This window comes from Phocoena sinus, chromosome 4 (genome assembly GCF_008692025.1).
Source record: "Phocoena sinus isolate mPhoSin1 chromosome 4, mPhoSin1.pri, whole genome shotgun sequence".
NCBI classification, from domain to species: Eukaryota; Metazoa; Chordata; class Mammalia; order Artiodactyla; family Phocoenidae; genus Phocoena; species Phocoena sinus.
The window spans coordinates 75222689-75240202 of record NC_045766.1 but is presented as its reverse complement, the minus strand read 5'-3'; the positions used below and the strand labels follow the sequence as shown (position 1 = coordinate 75240202).

General features: G+C 36.9%; 1 protein-coding gene across 7 annotated transcripts in view; it reads right to left on the bottom strand.

The window, feature by feature from the left end:
• The window catches only part of CCDC14 (coiled-coil domain containing 14), a 45323-nt gene that overhangs the window by 6332 nt on the left and 21477 nt on the right, over positions 1-17514 (bottom strand). For all 7 annotated transcript variants that reach the window (XM_032631564.1, XM_032631566.1, XM_032631565.1 and 4 more), the window contains 3 exons: positions 4601-4683; positions 1787-2005; positions 1361-1493 (listed from right to left, as the gene is read on the bottom strand). In XM_032631564.1, coding sequence (XP_032487455.1) covers positions 1361-1493; positions 1787-2005; positions 4601-4683 — 435 coding nt within the window. The remainder of the gene's footprint in view (positions 1-1360; positions 1494-1786; positions 2006-4600; positions 4684-17514) is intronic.

Genomic DNA, 17514 nt, shown 5'->3' with positions numbered 1-17514 from the left:
CCCATTAGCAGTCACTGCCCATTCTTCCCCTCTTCTCCCAGCCCTTGACAAATACTAATCTACCTTTTGTTTCCATGGGTTTGCCTATTCTGGACATTTCTTAGAAATAAAATCATATAATATGTGGCTTATTGTGATTGGCTTCTTTTACCATAAATATTTAAAAATAACAGAATTTTTACCCCAAATTACTCCTCAGAAAAAAGAAGACGCTTTTCTTTGGAGACCTTATAAAGACTTTCATAAGAAGGGACATTCTCCTAATTACTTCACTTTGAACAAGAGTGGTATAGACCAATTTTTAGAAACTCTGCCTAGAACCTAATAATTATAATACTACATGGATACAAGAAGTGTATTTTGTTTTTTTCACTGATCAACAAAATTTGAGTGAAATTATTCTGTGAAAGATGAATGAGGAAAAAAGTGATATTTCTATATTAATAATAGCTTTTATAAAGTCACTTCAAATATGTTTACAAAGCAAAATTAATATTATATATATTATCATTTATATATAGATTTCATCTATTTCCCTAAAAGTTTATAGTTCAAAATTGGGAAAAAAAGTTTGTAATTCAAAATGGGTCTTCTCATTTGAAGTACGAAGAAGATTGTTTTATATTCAGGATTGCTTTATGTTTAGAACTATGAATTTCCAGGATCATTCAAAGGTATGGTCAGATCTGATGATATTCAGGCCTAAAATAACTGACTACTCTAGGATTTAAAAAATTTGTTGAAAATCTAATTCTCGTGAACCATCTCAAGAGAAAACTGAACTTTATAAGTGCGTATCATTTAAAAATTGAGTGAGGTGGTTTTATTTATGTAAGACATGTTAAGGAATAAAGGGATCTTAGAAGTTGCTGCCAACTCCCTCATTTTACTGATGAAACGAATGAGGCTCAAAGAGGCTAAATGACTTACCCAAGATCTTATGAATGAGGGCTTACTGTGCTAAGTGCTTTTCATGAATGATTTCTTAGTCCTCCTATCAACCCTAATCATGTCCCCACTTTACAGGTAAGGTTTAGAAAGGTTAACTATCTTGCTCAGAGTCATACAGCTAATACATGGTAGAGCTAGGATTCCACTCAGGTTTCTCTGGCTTCAGAGAGCTCTTAACCATTTTGCCAAATAAGTCTTTAGCTCCTCATCAGAGGCCTTTTCACATGGTTTAAAAAAGCAGTTAGCCATGTTTGGAATTTATCTTAACTGGAACAGAAGAAAACATCATTAGAAATTAGCAAAAACATTGAGAAAAGGGTAAGGGTAAGAAAGCAGGTCCAAAATTATTTTGAAGTTCATAAATACATCTAACAAAAGGCATAAGTTATTCAAATGATGTCAATATTACCTGGTTAATTCTCTTAGTCGAGTCACCTCAGCATCACGCTGACGTAATGTTATTCCCAAAATCTGATTTTCCTTTTCTGCAGCTTCTAACTTAAACCGGCAGCTTTTCACATTGACTAAAGCTTCCTCCAATTCTAAAACAACAAAAAAGTTTTAGTTTCCCTATTACTTTTTTTTTTTTTTTTTTTGCGGTATGCGGGCCTCTCACTGTTGTGGCCTCTCCCGCTGTGGAGCACAGGCTCCGGACGCACAGGCTCAGCGGCCATGGCTCATGGGCCCAGCCGCTCCGCGGCATGTGGGATCTTCGCGGACCGGGGCACGAACCCGTGTCCCCTGCATCGGCAGGCGGACTCTCAACCACTGCGCCACCAGGGAAGCCCCCTATTACTTTTTAAAAAGTGACCATAACTGTAGTTCAAACACATACCAATTTTCATTCTTGTTGTCTCAATGTCAAATTGCTGTTTATTTTCAAGTAAAGTTTGATCTTTCTCTTTAAATATACCAGCAAACTTTTTGTTTTCATCTTTCTGACTTTCTATCACTTTTAAAAGCTCTTCATTTTTACTCTGTAGTAATTCTTGGCTCTTTAGTGACTCCTGTAATTGATTTTGCAGTGACTTGTTCAATGATTGAAGAGAAAACACTGTAAGACAAGATAGATCAAACAATTATTACCCCAATTTAAAAACTACAAACCTGGAAAAGCTGGGTTTTTTTAAAGAAAAGGCTTGGAATTTATTGATTTTGCTTAACAATTATATGCTTGAGCAGTTCTATGTAAATACTAAATGTATTTTAAAAAACTGATTGGCAGAAGTCATATCTTTCTTCTCCAATTGATATTTCAGGCATTAATTTTTTTACCTTTTTTAACAACAAAATAATATATATACGAAGTAAAAAAAATTCATTTACCTTTTTTAACAAAAAAGTAATATATATACAAAGTAAAAAAAATTCAAACACCATGAAATACCAATGATACCAAATGAGTCTCAATGAAAAGTCTCCCTTCCCACCCCACCTCCACTCTCCCCCAAGAAGCAAGCAATATTAACTTTGATATCCTTCTGGAAAATACTTTTGCATATAACATATATTTAAGCATAAACGAATCAGACTATACCCGTAGTTTCTAACCTTCCCTTTTCCCCCCTCCATAAGATTGTTATGTATCAGCACACAGATCTATCACATTCTTTCTGATGGCTATAAAATGGCACCTTTCATTTAACAGTTGCAGCCTTGAGTGAAGTGGAATCTGGGCATACAGTGGTGAACAACAGAGACATGGTTCCTGCTCTCATGGAGCTGATAGCAAACAAGTAATTTTGAATAGTAATACATGCTCTCAAGGCAACAAGAAGGGAGATGGTAGAGAATAAAAAGAGATAGGCTGCTTAGAATGGCAACCACTGATCTCACTTTCCATCTTGGCCTCCTCTCTCCCACCCAACCCCATGGTTTATTCATAATGGAACCAGAGTGATCTTTTCCAAAATTACTCTGGTGAATTTGAATGCGTTTATGAAGTGCGTGTTCTGTTGGGTGCTCATATTTTTAAAATTCCTTTGTAAATTTTTATATATTAGGAAAATCAAGCCTTTGTCATATCACACAAAAAAAATTTCCCCAGGGCTTCCCTGGTGGCGCAGTGGTTGAGAGTCTGCCTGCCAAGGCAGGGGACACAGGTTCAAGCCCTGGTCTGGGAAGATCCCACGTGCCACGGAGCAGCTGGGCCCGTGAGCTATAAATACTGAGCTCTGCGCGTCTGGAGCCTGTGCTCCGCAGCAAGAGAGGCCGCGACAGTGAGAGGCCCGCGCACCGCGATGAAGAGTGGCCCCCGCTTGCCACAACTAGAGAAAGCCCTCACACAGAAACGAAGACCCAACACAGCCAAAAATAAATAAATGAATAAATAAATTTATTTAAAAAAAAAAAAAAATTTCCCCATTTTGTTGATGCTTTTTGAATGTATTTATAATTTTGTTGTGCATAAAATGAAAAAGATTTCTGGGACATGCTTTATCAATCTTTCCTTTGTAGCATGTGAGTTTTTGTTGGGCTTAGGAAAAGTTCCTAAGAATACAAAAAAACTTCTTATCTTCTCCTCTAGTACTATTAGTTTTTTTTTTTTCTTTTCTTTTACTTTAAGCTCTATGATCCATAAGGACAACTTGGCAATATCTGTCAAAACTGCAACAGTATATACCCTTTGACTCAGAAATTCTACGGCTATAATCTACAAAAACAGTCACACATGTGCACAAAGATATTTGTACAAGGATTTTTGTTGCAGGATTATTTGTACTGGGAAAATGGGGAAAGTACCTAGATATCTATCGGTGGAGGACTTTAAATACATTATGACAGAACTACATAAACAGAATATCTACACAGTTCTTAAACAGAAAGAAACATATTTATATATTTTGATAGAGAAAAATATCCACTACATATTAAGTGAATAAATACAAGCTGCAGGAGTATATACAGTATAATCTCATTTTCACAAAAGAAGTACATATATAGTTCTATTAGTGCCCATCTGTTAGTAGATACGCAGTATTTATGAAATAAATCAATTATATATGAACAGGAGATATGTGAAAGGAAATAAGTCTTTTTTAAAAAAAATAGAGGAATTGGGACTTCCCTGGTGGTGCAGTGGGTAAGAATCCACCTGCCAATGCAGGAGACAGGGGTTCGAGCCCTGGTCTGGGAAGGTCCCACATGCCGCGGAGCAACTAAGCCCGTGTGCCACAACTACTGAGCCTGTGCTCTAGAGCCCCTGAGCCACAACTACTGAGCCCTCGTGCCACAACTACTGAAGCTTGCATTCCTAGAGCCCGTGCTCTGCAACAAGAGAAGCCATCACAATGAGAAGCCCGCGCACCACAACGAAGAGTAGCCTCTGCTTGCCGCAACTAGAGAAAGCCTGTGAGCAGCAACGAAGACCCAATGCAGCCAAATATAAATAAATAAATAAATAAATAAATAAATAAATAAATAAATAAATTTTAAAAACAGGGGTATTATCGGGAAGTCACAGCACGAATCTTTTATTTTTGTGTTTCTGCACTATTTTAAATTTTAATGAGTATTATTCTTACTTTTTTCATGTTGATTCTTAACAAAAAGTCCACTTAACACAAAGTAATTAAGAAAGTTCAATTCTTTATCAACATCTCCAGAGCCACAAAGAATTTACCATCAGTTCTTAAGTTCTTTTACCTACATTCAAGGTTGCATTCCAGAGAACCAGATGACTTTTGAGTTTTTTCTCGTTCTCTAAGTTGCTGGTTCAAAATTCTCAATTGCCTAAATGAAATAATGAAGAAACATGAATGCAAGAATCCCAAGCTCATTTAACAGTATACATTTGACAGCCTATTAAAACAGACAACACAAATAGTGGCTAGAACAGCAGAATTCCATCTTATCCCCCAAATATAAGACAAAAACAAAATAAACAAAGCAACAAAACCACACTACTGCTATTATTAGAAGGCCTGAGATCATTTTTAAAAGATTGTCTGGGATACCATAAAACCACCCCTCACTAGAAAAAGGTTAACTTATTTTTCCCCTTCCCTTTTTTGTTCTCTTTTCAGTGATTTCGTTGTTTGTTTCTATTTCTTTCATTTGTCTCCTCTTGCTATTTTCTTCTTCTGTCTTCCTTCCCAGGAAGTATTTTTATTACTGTAGTAATTATCTACTTTTTAAAAGATCTGTCATAACTACGAACCAGAATACCTACAGGGACCACCTGCTATCAGACATCTATCTGCTTGGTTTGTCATGCACTATAAAAATTGGAAAACACAAATTTATGCTTCTACTAATTTATTAGATGTAAAAGTTAATGTCATTAAGTAAAGAGAATGCTAATAAGCAGCAACTCTTTCCCAAAATGAACTTCACAATATGTAGCTGCTTCACAAATAGGAACATACGAAAGGAAGTGTTTACTTCTAAGAAGTTAATACTTAAAAAAAAGGTATCTCTGGTATCTTTCCAGAATTACTTACCTGGAAATAATCAAAACTAAAGTATTATTGTTACGAAATCTAAAATTATAGATCCTACCTCACATCATTTGTATGTATTAATTCAGAATGGATTAAAGAGCTAAACATAAAATATAAAAATGAACAAAACTTAACTATACAAGTTTTAGGTAGAAATCTACATAATCTTAAAAAGTGGGAAGGGCATTCCTAAGCAAGACTCAAAATCCAGCAACCACCAAGGAAAAAAACAACGGATTTAACTACATCAAAATATAACAGACAAAGGGTCTGTAACATTTAAGAACTCCTACAAATCAGGAAGAAGGGCAATAAAATGTGACAAACGATAAGAATGGGCAATTCACATAAGAAACAGAAATGGCCAATAAGCATATGAAAAATGCTCAGCCTCACTAATATGAAGAAATGCAAATTTAAAACAGGAGATATTTTATGGCCACAGGATTAACAAAAATGAAAGGAAATAACACTTTTTGTTGGTGACGGTATAGGGAAAGGGATTATTTCAATTGGTGGGAGTCTAGTGGTGTAACCATTTTGGATGTCAATTTGGCATTATCCAACAAATGTAAAATGTTCATAATCTGTGACAAAATAATTCCAGCTCTAATTATCTAGCCTCAGAAATAGTTCTATATGTGCAAAATCATCTATAATCTTGTAGATATATATAAGGATGTTCTCAACAGCAATATTTAATAGAAGTTGGAAACAAAATACTACATAAATTATGATATATCCATACTATGAAATACTAATTCACAGGTATTTAAAAAAAAAGACTGGCTTCCCTGGTGGCGCAGTGGTTAAGAATCCACCTGCCAATGCAGGGGACACGGGTTTGAGCCCTGGTCCGGGACGATCCCACATGCCGCAGAGCAACTAAGCCCATGCGCCACAACTACTGAGTCTGTGCTCTAGAGCCTGCAAGCCACAACTACTGAGCCTGCATGCCACAACTATGGAAGCCCACACGCCTAGAGCCTGTACTCCGCAACAAGAGAAGCCACCGCAATGAGAAGCCCGCGCACTGCAACGAAGAGTAGCCCCCGCTCACCGCAACTAGAGAAAGCCCACACACAGCAATGAAGACCCAACGCAGCCAAAAATAAAAATAAATAAATTTATTAAAAATAAATAAATAAAGAGACTGTCATGGAAAGATTTCCAAGAGACCTTATATAGTGAAAAAAACAAGCTACAGAACAATAGTATAACATGATTTCATTTTTGTTTTAATAAAATTCAGCTTTTCTGAAAAGGTTTCTTCTTTACAACAAAGAGGGCAGATTCAGAAAAGGCAGCATAGACTGGTAACACATAACTCCAACTGGAATGCTTCTGCTGATATTTTCCAGAAAAACAGCAGGTCCCTGTACACACCAAGTGTGTGACAGAAGCTTTGCCTGACAATTCTGTATGTCCCTGGTCAGATTCTTCTCTCCTCTTCTCTTCTACAAGTTCATGGGCCTGAGCTGAGAAGCATAATAAAACTGCTCCCATATTTAGGAAAACATTCCCTCCAACCTAATTGTACCACTAGCTACTCTCTTCCCTCTCATTCCCAGTTTTTGGGGCCGGACTTTTAAAAAATGATTGTTCTATAAAAATGATACATGATAATAAATAAAAGTCTTTTAAAAATGGATAATGTTACACGTGCTATTTAAAAGTATTATGTATTATATTTAAGTTTACTTTTCATAATGGAAAAGAATATGAAAAAGAATGTATATACATAACTGAGTCACTTTGCTGTGCAGCAGAAACTGACACAACATTGTAAATCAACTATACCTCAGTAAAATAAATTTTTAAAAATTATTTGTAAACAGCCTAAAGGAAATAGGATATGAAAAACATTGATTTTGGAATTTTTACTGTCAAGATTACTAAGAGTCTATTCTGAGCCCATAACTCCAGTTGTTTTAGATCTATGTATAGATTCAATGTTCATCTCTAATCTACTCCTTTACCTGAACTCACCTCTTGGTTGACTAGACTTCGCCATTCAAGAATCTTTGTTTCTAAAGGAGGCCAAGGATGCTATATTTCCTAAGTTTTCCCACACTTTAGAATATGACTATTACCTTTACACTAAAAGGATCACTGGACCACATATTTTCTTTTCCCTTAGAACTTTGTAAATGATGTTCTATAATCTTCTGACAATTAATATTGCTGTGAAAAGGGTGAGGCCAATCTGACATTTTTCTCCTTATGATTTGCTTTTTCTTTTGAGCGTCTGTAAAAGCTAAATTTTTTTGGCCTCAAGGTGTAGTAACTTCACCAGCATGTCTTGGTACTGATCGTTTTGCATAGTTTTTCTGAGAACTTCTATACCCTATTGATCTGCTGACACAGATCTTTAGGTTAGTAAGTTTCCCTTCATTTATCTATCTTTTAATATTTAATCTATTCGTTCTCTTCCCTTTTGCAGGAACACTATGCCAATTTTGCATCTCTTCTGTTTCTCTTCCATGTGTATCATGTTCTTAAAAATAATTTTTAGATCAATCTTTTTCTATTTTTTTGGTATGATTTCTTGAAGCTTATCCACCACGCATTCAGTCATTTAACAAGTATTTATTAGAGTGAGTGCTAGGCACAATTCTCGGCACTAGAAATACAGCAGCAAACAAAAAAGACAAAAATTTAGCCTTCTCAAATTCATTGAGACAAAAAAGAGCATAGAGGTTATCAGGGGCTGGGGGCAAGGGAGAAGGGGAGTTACTTTTAGTGGGCACAGGGTTTATGTTGGGGATGAAAAAGTTTTACGTACAAACAGTGGTCATGGGTACACAGTATTGTGAATGCATTTAATGCAACGTACACTTACAAGTAGTTAAAAAATAAATATTATGTCATATTTTACCGCAATAAAAATAAATTAATAAAAATTATTTAAGGGGTTTATAAAGAGAAATAAGATAAGGCTTACAGGAGACAGTGAACTATGAATTTAGTAGCAACTGAAACAGAAATATTTGGGGGGAGAAGCAAAACACAAAAACCAACAAAACAACAACAAAATTCAGCCTTCATATTGCTTAGCTTCTTTTTTATTTCTTTAGTTTTCTTCGCTGCATTAGGTCTTAGTTGCAGCACATGGGCTCTTCATTGAGGATCTTTCGTTGTGGTACACGGGGTCTTTGTTGTGGCGTGTGGGCTTCTCTCTAGTTGTGGTGCGCGGGGTTTTCTCTCTAGTTGGGGCGTGCAGGTTTTCTCTTTAGTTGTGATGGGCAGGCTCCAGGGAGTGTAGACTCTGTAGGTTGCGGCATGCAGGATCTCTTGTTGAGGTGTGCGAGCTCAGTAGCTGTGGCACGGGGGTTTAGCTGCCCCGCAGTGTGTGGGATCTTAGTTCCCCAACTGGATCAAACCTGCGTCCCCAGCATTGGAAGGCAGATTCGTTACCACTGAACCACCAGGAAAGTTCCCTGCTTAGGTTCTAATGGAATACAATATCCCCGACTTGATGTTTGTTTGGTGTTAATTTATTTGTTTCTAACAGGGCTTTCATTTCTGTAATTTTTAGCTTTTTTATTTTTCCAAGGTCACCTAATCCAGTTTTCTTCTCCTCTTACTGTCTCTTCTTCTTTAAGCACTCTCTCTTTTCAATCTCTGTCTTCCTGCTTCTAAGAGAGACTCTATTACATTTAATTTCCTTGAACCTATAGATACTGTTTCAAGTTTTCCTGGGTTTTCTTCGGGTGATCTGTCTTGTGATGTTTATTCTTGACCTACCTTTGTCCCTTTTGTCAATTTGTTTATTTTGAATGTTATACAAACATCTCTCCCCTTCCGTAAATTCTTTCTTCCCAGCTTTTGTGGTATCACTCTCTCCCAGTTTTCCTGATCCTTCTCTACTTGTTCCTTCTTGGGTTTCTTTCACAGGCTCCTCTTCCTGTGTTCTTTCCTTAAAAAGCTGTTGTTCCCCAGCAATTCCCCTTTGGCTTCGTTCACACTCTATACCTTCTTGGGTAATTTACCACTTACATGCTGATAACAAATCACTTGCTTTTAATTATTATTGTCTCCAGTGTCTACACAGTGCCAGACCTGTAGTAAATGCTCAATAAAAATGTGGTCAGTGAATAACTCCCAAGTCTGTTTCTATCCTGGATCATACCATACATGTCTCCAGATGGTCTAAATGATACATCCAGCATATCTAATTCTTAACTCACTGGCTCTCCTATTACATTTTCTAACTAAAAATAAAGTGACAGATTGGTTCAAGATGGCAGAGTAGAATGATGTGCTCTCACCCCCTCTCGCAAGAGCACCGGAATCACAAATAACTGCTGAATAGTCATTGACAGGAAGACACTGGAACTCACCAAAAAAGATACCCCACATCCAAAGACAAAGGAGAAGCCATAATAACACGGTAGGAGGGGTGCAATCACAATACAATCAAATCCCATAACTGCTGGGTGGGTGACTCACAAACTGGAGAACACTTATACCACAGAAGTCCACCCACTGGAGTGAAGGTTCTGAGCCCCATGTCAGGATTCCCAACATCGGGATCCAGCAATGGGAGGAGGAATTCCTAGAGAATCAGACTTTGCAGGCTAGTGGGATTTCATTGCAGGACTTTGACAGGACTGGGGGAAACAGAGACTCCACTCTTGGAGGGCATACACAAAGTAGTGTGTGCATCAGGACCCATGGGGAAGGAGCAGTGACCTGATAGGAGACTGAACCAGACCTACCTGCTAGTGTTGGAGGGTCTCCTGCAAGAGGTGGGGGGCAGCTGTGGCTCACCAAGGGACAAGGACACTGGCAGCAGAAGTTCTGGGAAGCACTCCTTGGCATGAGCCCTCCCAGAGTCTGCCATTAGCCCCACCAAAGAGCCCGGGTAGGCTCCAGTGTTGGGTCACCTCAGGCCAAACAACCAACAGGGAGGTGACTCAGCCCCACCCATCAGCAGACAAGAGGATTAAAGTTTTACTGAGCTCTGCCTACCAGAACAATAGCCAACTACCCACCACCAGTCCCTCCCATCAGGAAACTTGCACAAGCCTTTCAGATAGCCTCATCCACCAGAGGGCAGACAGCAGAAGCAAGAACTACAATCCTGCAGCCTGTGGAACAGAAACCACATTCATAGAAAGATACACAAGATGAAAAGACAGAGGGCTATGTACCAGATGAAAGAACAAGATAAAACCCCAGAAAAACAACTAAATGAAGTGGAGATAGGCAATCTTCCAGAAAAAGAATTCAGAATAATAATAGTGAAGATGATCCAGGACCTCAGAAAAAGAATAGAGGCAAAGATCGAGAAGATGCAAGAAACGTTTAACAAAGATGTAGAAGAAGTAAAGAACAAACAAACAGAGATGAATGATACAATAACTGAAATGAAAACTACACTAGAAGGAATCAATAGCAGAATAACTGAGGCAGAAGAATGGATAAGTGACCTGGAAGACAGAATGGTGGAATTCACTGCCACAGAAGAGAATAAAGAAAAAAGAATGAAAAGAAATGAAGACAGCCTAAGAGACCTCTGGCACAACATTAAACGTAACAACATTCGCATTATAGGGGTCCCAGAAGGAGAAGAGAGAGAGAAAGGACCTGAAAAAATATTTGAGGACATTATAGTCGAAAACTTCACTAAAATGGGAAAGGAAATAGCCACCCAAGTCTAGGATGCGCAGAGTCCCAGGCAGGATAAACCCAAGGAGAAAGACGCCAAGACACAAAGTAATGAAATTGACAAAAATTAAAGACAAAGAAAAATTACTGAAAACAACAAGGGAAAAACGACAAATAACATACAATGGAACTCTCATAAGGTTAACAGCTGATTTCTCAGCAGAAACTCTACAAGCCAGAAAGGAGTGGCATGACATATTTAAAGTGATGAAAGAGAAGAACTTACAACCAAGATTACTGTACCGGGCAAAGATCTCATTCAGATTCGGTGGAGAAATAAAAAGCTTTACAGACAAGCAAAAGCTAAGAGAATTCAGCACCACCAAACCAGCTCTACAACAAATGTTAAAGGAAATTCTCTCAGTGGGAAACACAAGAGAAGAAAAGGACCTACAAAAACAAACCCAAAACAATTAAGAAAATGGTAACAGGAACATAAATATTGATAATTACCTTAAACGTAAACGGATAAAATGCTCCAGACAAAAGACGCAGACTTGCTGAATGGATATAAAAACAAGACCCATCTATATACTGTCTACAAGAGACCCACTTCAGACCTAGGGACACATACAGATTGAAAGTGACAGGATGGAAAAAGATATTCCATGCAAATGGAAATCAAAAGAAAGCTGCAGTAGCAATACTCATATCAGATAAAATAGACTTTAAAATAAAGAATGTTACAAGAGACAAGGAAGGACACTACGTAATGATCAAGGGATCAATCCCAGAAGAAGATATAACAATTATAAATATATATGCATCCAACATAGGAGCAACCTCAATACATAAGGCAACAGCTAATAGCTATAAAAGAGGAAATCGACAGTAACACAACAGTGGGGGACTTTAACACCGCACTTACACCAATGGACAGATCATCCAAACAGAAAATTAATAAGGAAACACAAGCTTTAAATGACACAATAGACCAGATAGATTTAATTGATATTTATAGGACACTCCATCCAAAAACAGCATATTACACTTTCTTCTCAAATGCGCACGGAACATTATCCAGTATAAATCACATCTTGCATAACAAATCAAGCCTCGGTAAATTTAAGAAAATTCAAATCATATCAAGGCTCTTTTCTGACCACAACACTATGAGATTAGAAATCAATTACAGGGGGAAAAAACACAAACACATGGAGGCTAAACAATACATTACTAAATAACCAAGAGATCACTGAAGAAATCAAAGAGGAAATAAAAAAATACCTAGAGACAACTGACAATGAAAACATCATGAGACAAAACCTATGAGATGCAGCAAAAGCTGTTCTAAGAGGCAGGTTTATAGCAATACAATCCTACCTCAAGAAACAACAAACATCTCAAATAAACAATCTAACCATACAACTAAAGAAACTAGAGAAAGAAGAACAAACAAAGCCCTAAGTTAGCAGAAGGAAAGAAATCATAAAGATCTGAGCAGAAATAAATGAAATAGAAACAAAGACTACAATAGCAAAGATCAATAAAACTAAAAGCTAGTTCTTTGAGATGATAAACAATATTGATAAACCATTAGCCAGATTCATCAAGAAAACAAGGGGGAGGACTCAAATCAATAAAATTAGAAATGAAAAAGGAAAAGTTACAACAGACACCACAGAAATACAAAGCATGCTAAGAGACTACTACAAGCAACTCTATGCCAATAAAATGGACAACCTGGAAGAAGTGGACAAATTTTTAGAACAGTATAACCTTCCAAGACTGAACCAGGAAGAAATAGAAAATATGAACAGACCAATCACAGATAATGAAATTGAAACTGTGATTAAAAATCGTCCAACAAACAAAAGCCCAGGACCAGATGGCTTCACAGGTGAATTTTATTAATCATTTAGAGAAGAGCTAACACCCATCCTTCACAAACTCTTCCAAAAAACTGCAGAGGAAGGAACACTCCCAAACTCATTCCATGAGGCCACCATCACCCTGATACCAAAACCAGACAAAGATTCTACAAAAAAAGAAAATGACAGACCAACATCACTGATGAATATAGACGCAAAAATCCTCAACAAAATACTAGCAAACAGAATCCAACAGCACATTAAAAGGATCATACACCATGATCAAGTGGGATTTATACCAGGGATGCAAGGATTCTTCAATACACACAAATCAATCAATGTGATACACCATATTAACAAACTGAAGAATAAAAACCATATGATCGTTTCAATAGATGCAGAAAAATCTTTTGACAAAATTCAACACCCATTTATGATAAAAACTTTCCAGAAAGTGGGCATAGAGGGAACCTACCTCAACATAATAAAGGCCATACACGACAAACCCAAAGCAAACATCATTCTCAATGGTGAAAAACTGAAACCATTTCCTCTAAGATCAGGAACAAGACAAGGATGTCCACTCTCATCACTATCATTTAACATAGCTTTGGAAGTCCTAGTCATGGCAATTAGAGAAGAAAAAGAAATAAAGGAATACAAACTGGAAAAGAAGAAGTCAAACTGTCACTGTTTGCAGATGACATGATAGTATACATAGAGAATCCTAAAGATGCCACCAGAAAACTACTATAGCTGATCAATGAATTTGGTAAAGTTGCAGGATACAAAATTAATGTGCAGAAATCTCTTGCATTCCTATACACTAACAATGAAAGATCAGAAAGAGAAATTAAGGAAACAATCCCATTCACCACTGCAACAAAAAGAATAAAATACCTAGGAATAAACCTACCTAAGGTGGTAAAAGACCTATACTCAGAAAACTATAAGACACTGATGAAAGAAATTAAAGATGATACCAACAGATGGAGAGATATACTATGTTCTTGGATTGGAAGAATCAATATTGTAAAAATGACTACACTACCCAAAGCAATCTACAGATTCAATGCAATCCCTATCTAACTACCTGGGGCATATTTTACAGAACTAGAACAAAAAATCTTAAAATTTGTAATGTAGACACAGAAGACCCGAAATAGCAAAAGCGGTCTTGACGGAAAAAAAGGGAGCTGGAGGAATCGGACTCCCTGACTTCAGACTATACTACAAAGTTACAATAATCAAGACAATATAGTACTGGCACCAAAACAGAAATATAGATCAATGGAATAGGATAGAAAGCCCAGAGATAAAGCCACACACCTATGGTCAACTAATCTATGACAAAGGAGGCAAGCATATACAATGGAGAAAAGACAGTCTCTTCAATAAGTGGTGCTGGGAAAAGTGGACAGCTACATGTAAAAGAATGAAATTAGAACACTCCCTAACACCATACACAAAATAAACTCAAAATGGATTAGAGACCTAAATGTAATACCGGATACTATGAAACTCTCAGAGGAAAACATAGGAAAACCACTCTTTGACATAAATCACAGCAAGATCTTTTTTGATCCACCTCCTAGAGTAATGGAAATAACAAAAATAAACAAATGGGACCTAATGAAACTTAAAAGCTTTTGAAAAGCAAAGGAAACTACAAACAAGACGAAAAGACAACCCTCAGAATGGGAGAAAATATTTGCAAATGAATCAATGGACAAAGTATTAATCTCCAAAATATATAAACAGCTCATGCAGCTCAATATTAAGGAAACAAACAACCCAATCCAAAAAGACGTAAATAGACATTTCTCCAAAGAAGACATACAGATGGCCAAGAAGCACATGAAAAGCTGCTCAACATCACTAATTATTAGAGAAGTGCAAATCAAAACTACAATGAGGTATCACTTCAGACATGTTAGAATGGAAATCATCAGAAAATCTACAAACAAATGCTGGAGAGGGTGTGGAGAAAAGGGAACCCTCTTGCACTGTTGGTGGGAATGTAAATTGATACAGCTACTATGGAGAATGGTATGGAGTTTCCTTAAAAACGAAAAATAGGGCTTCCCTGGTGGTTGAAGTCCGCCTGCTGATGCAGGGGACACGGGTTTGTGCCCTGGTCCAGGAAGATCCCACATGTCACGGAATGGCTAGGCCCGTGAGCCATGGCCACTGAGCCTACGCGTCCGGAGCCTGTGCTCCGCAACGGGAGAGGCCACAACAGTGAGAAACCCGCGTACGGCAAAAACAAACAAACAAACCAAAAAACAAACAAACAAAAAAACTAAAAGTAGAATTACCATATGACCCAGCAATCCCACTACTGGACATATACCCAGAGAAAACCAGAAATTAAACAGAGACATACACCCCAATGTTCCTTGTAGCACTATTTACAATAGCCAGGACATGGAAGCAACCTAATTGCCCATTGACAGACAAATGGATAAAGAAGATGTGGTACATATATACAATGGAATATTACTCAGCCATAAAAAGGAACGAAATTGGGTCATGTGTAGAGATACAGATGGATCTAGAGACTGTCATACAGAGTGAAGTAAGTCAGAAAAAGAAAAACAAATATCGCATATTAATGCATATATGTGGAACCTAGAAAAATGGTACAGATGAACTGGTTTGCAGGGCAGAAATAGAGACACAGATATAGAGCACAAACATATGGACACCAAGGGGGGAAAGCAGCAGGGGGTGGTGGTCGTGGTGTGATGAATTGGGAGATTGGGATAGACATATATATACTAATATGTATAAAGTAGATAACTAATAAGAACCTGCTGTATAAAAAAATAAATTAAATAAAATTCAAAAACTAAATAAAAAGCTAAAAATAAAAAGTGAAATAAAAGCAAACTATCTATTCTTCCTCTAGTAACTTCCATCTGGAAGAATTATGTTACCATATGTCAAATTATCAGGCCAAAAGACTGAAGGCCACACTCCAGCTCCTCCCATTGACATCCACTTCAGCTTTTGTTCTGTGTGGGTACACAATGGTCTCATATTTGAGTCTAATATCAGGAAATGGTCGTGAATTCTAAGTTGCCCTTTGAATATTAAAGTCCCTCTCTAGCTGAACTGGAACCCCCACAGCCCTCACCCAGTAAAGTTTGGAATGTGCCAGGCCTTTTGGTGGTCACAGTGAACAGGGTACTACAAACATTTTATGGGTAGGGACCAGGAAGGCTAAATGTTGAGCACTGTGTCAGGAGTCTCACATAAAAACTGCCCAGACCCAAATGCCAAAGAAATAATGCACCTAGCTATTTTTTTTTAAGCCACATGATGGCAATAAACACCAAGAAAGTCCTTAAAGATTAGTTTTCTGGCCATAAAGGAACAGGAAGTTTCAAAATGCCCAAAAAAGAAAGAAAAAATTTTTTTGATTGAAAAAGCTGAAAAACACTTTTGAATAAGCCTATGCATTCCAACTTTCATTTGTAATGGAGATTATGGATGTTTCTTTCCAAATAAAGATTACCAAAGAGGCAAAAAAATTCCTATACTTGTGCTGGAAATCTCATTCTGCTAAAAAGAGTATCTGACAAATTCCTCATTTTTCAATAATTTCAATTTTAGAAGGTCAGGTAAACAATGGCAGTAGCATGCTATTTAATCTTTGTCCTCTAAGGACACAGCCAAAAAGCTTTGATGCCAAGTCTGAAGAATTAGGTGAGACATTAAACTAATACCTTTAAAAAAAATTAACAACAAGCAGTGACCAATAAAGTATTAAGTCTCATTTTCTTAAGTGGCTTATAAATTAGCTCCTAAAGCAATTTTAAAATGTTCTAAGGAATATAAATAAATAACAACTACTGATATTTCCCATGGTCACAATGTTAAAATAGATAATATCTGGAGACTAAGTTTTAGTATGCTTGTTTAAGAAACTATTTGATAGTCATACCTTTAAAAACATATGTGTTTATTTTAAATGGATTACAGTACGTTCTTTTGTTCCACAAAATACACATAAATACTGAAGCATAAATAAGTTAGTCTCTACTTCCTAGCAGAAGCAATGCAGAAGCGTAGAAATTAAGATCAATGCACTCTAAAATCAAACTGCCCAGCCAGGTTTGAGTCTTGTCTCTGTTACATCTTAGGTATGTGACCTTGGGTTAAGTTACATAACCTCTCTGTGCCTTGGTTTCCTCATCTGAATAAGAATAACATAATACCTACCTCATAGAGCTGCTGTAAGAATTTAAAGAGATGACATATAAAGAATAATATATGGCACATATTATATTATGTCTTATGGCCTGGCACATAAGAAACATTCAATAAATGTTAGTAGTAGTATTAGCTATTACCATTATTATTATTTATACTTGGTGTTGCTTTTGAAAAACTAATGCTATTATAGGGATCCCTTAGGTCAGGATTAAAGACAGTATTATTAGAATTTAAACCAGAAACCCCACCATATACCACAGTATCTAAAGACTAATGACCTTTAGAGAAATAATCCTAAACGAGTAAATCTCACTAAGTGTCGTGCCTTTGCAGGCTCCAGATCCATGAATTTAAGCTATCCTCCAACTAGGAATCCTATTTTGTTGCTTTCCAGTTTTTTAAAATTATGCAGGTCC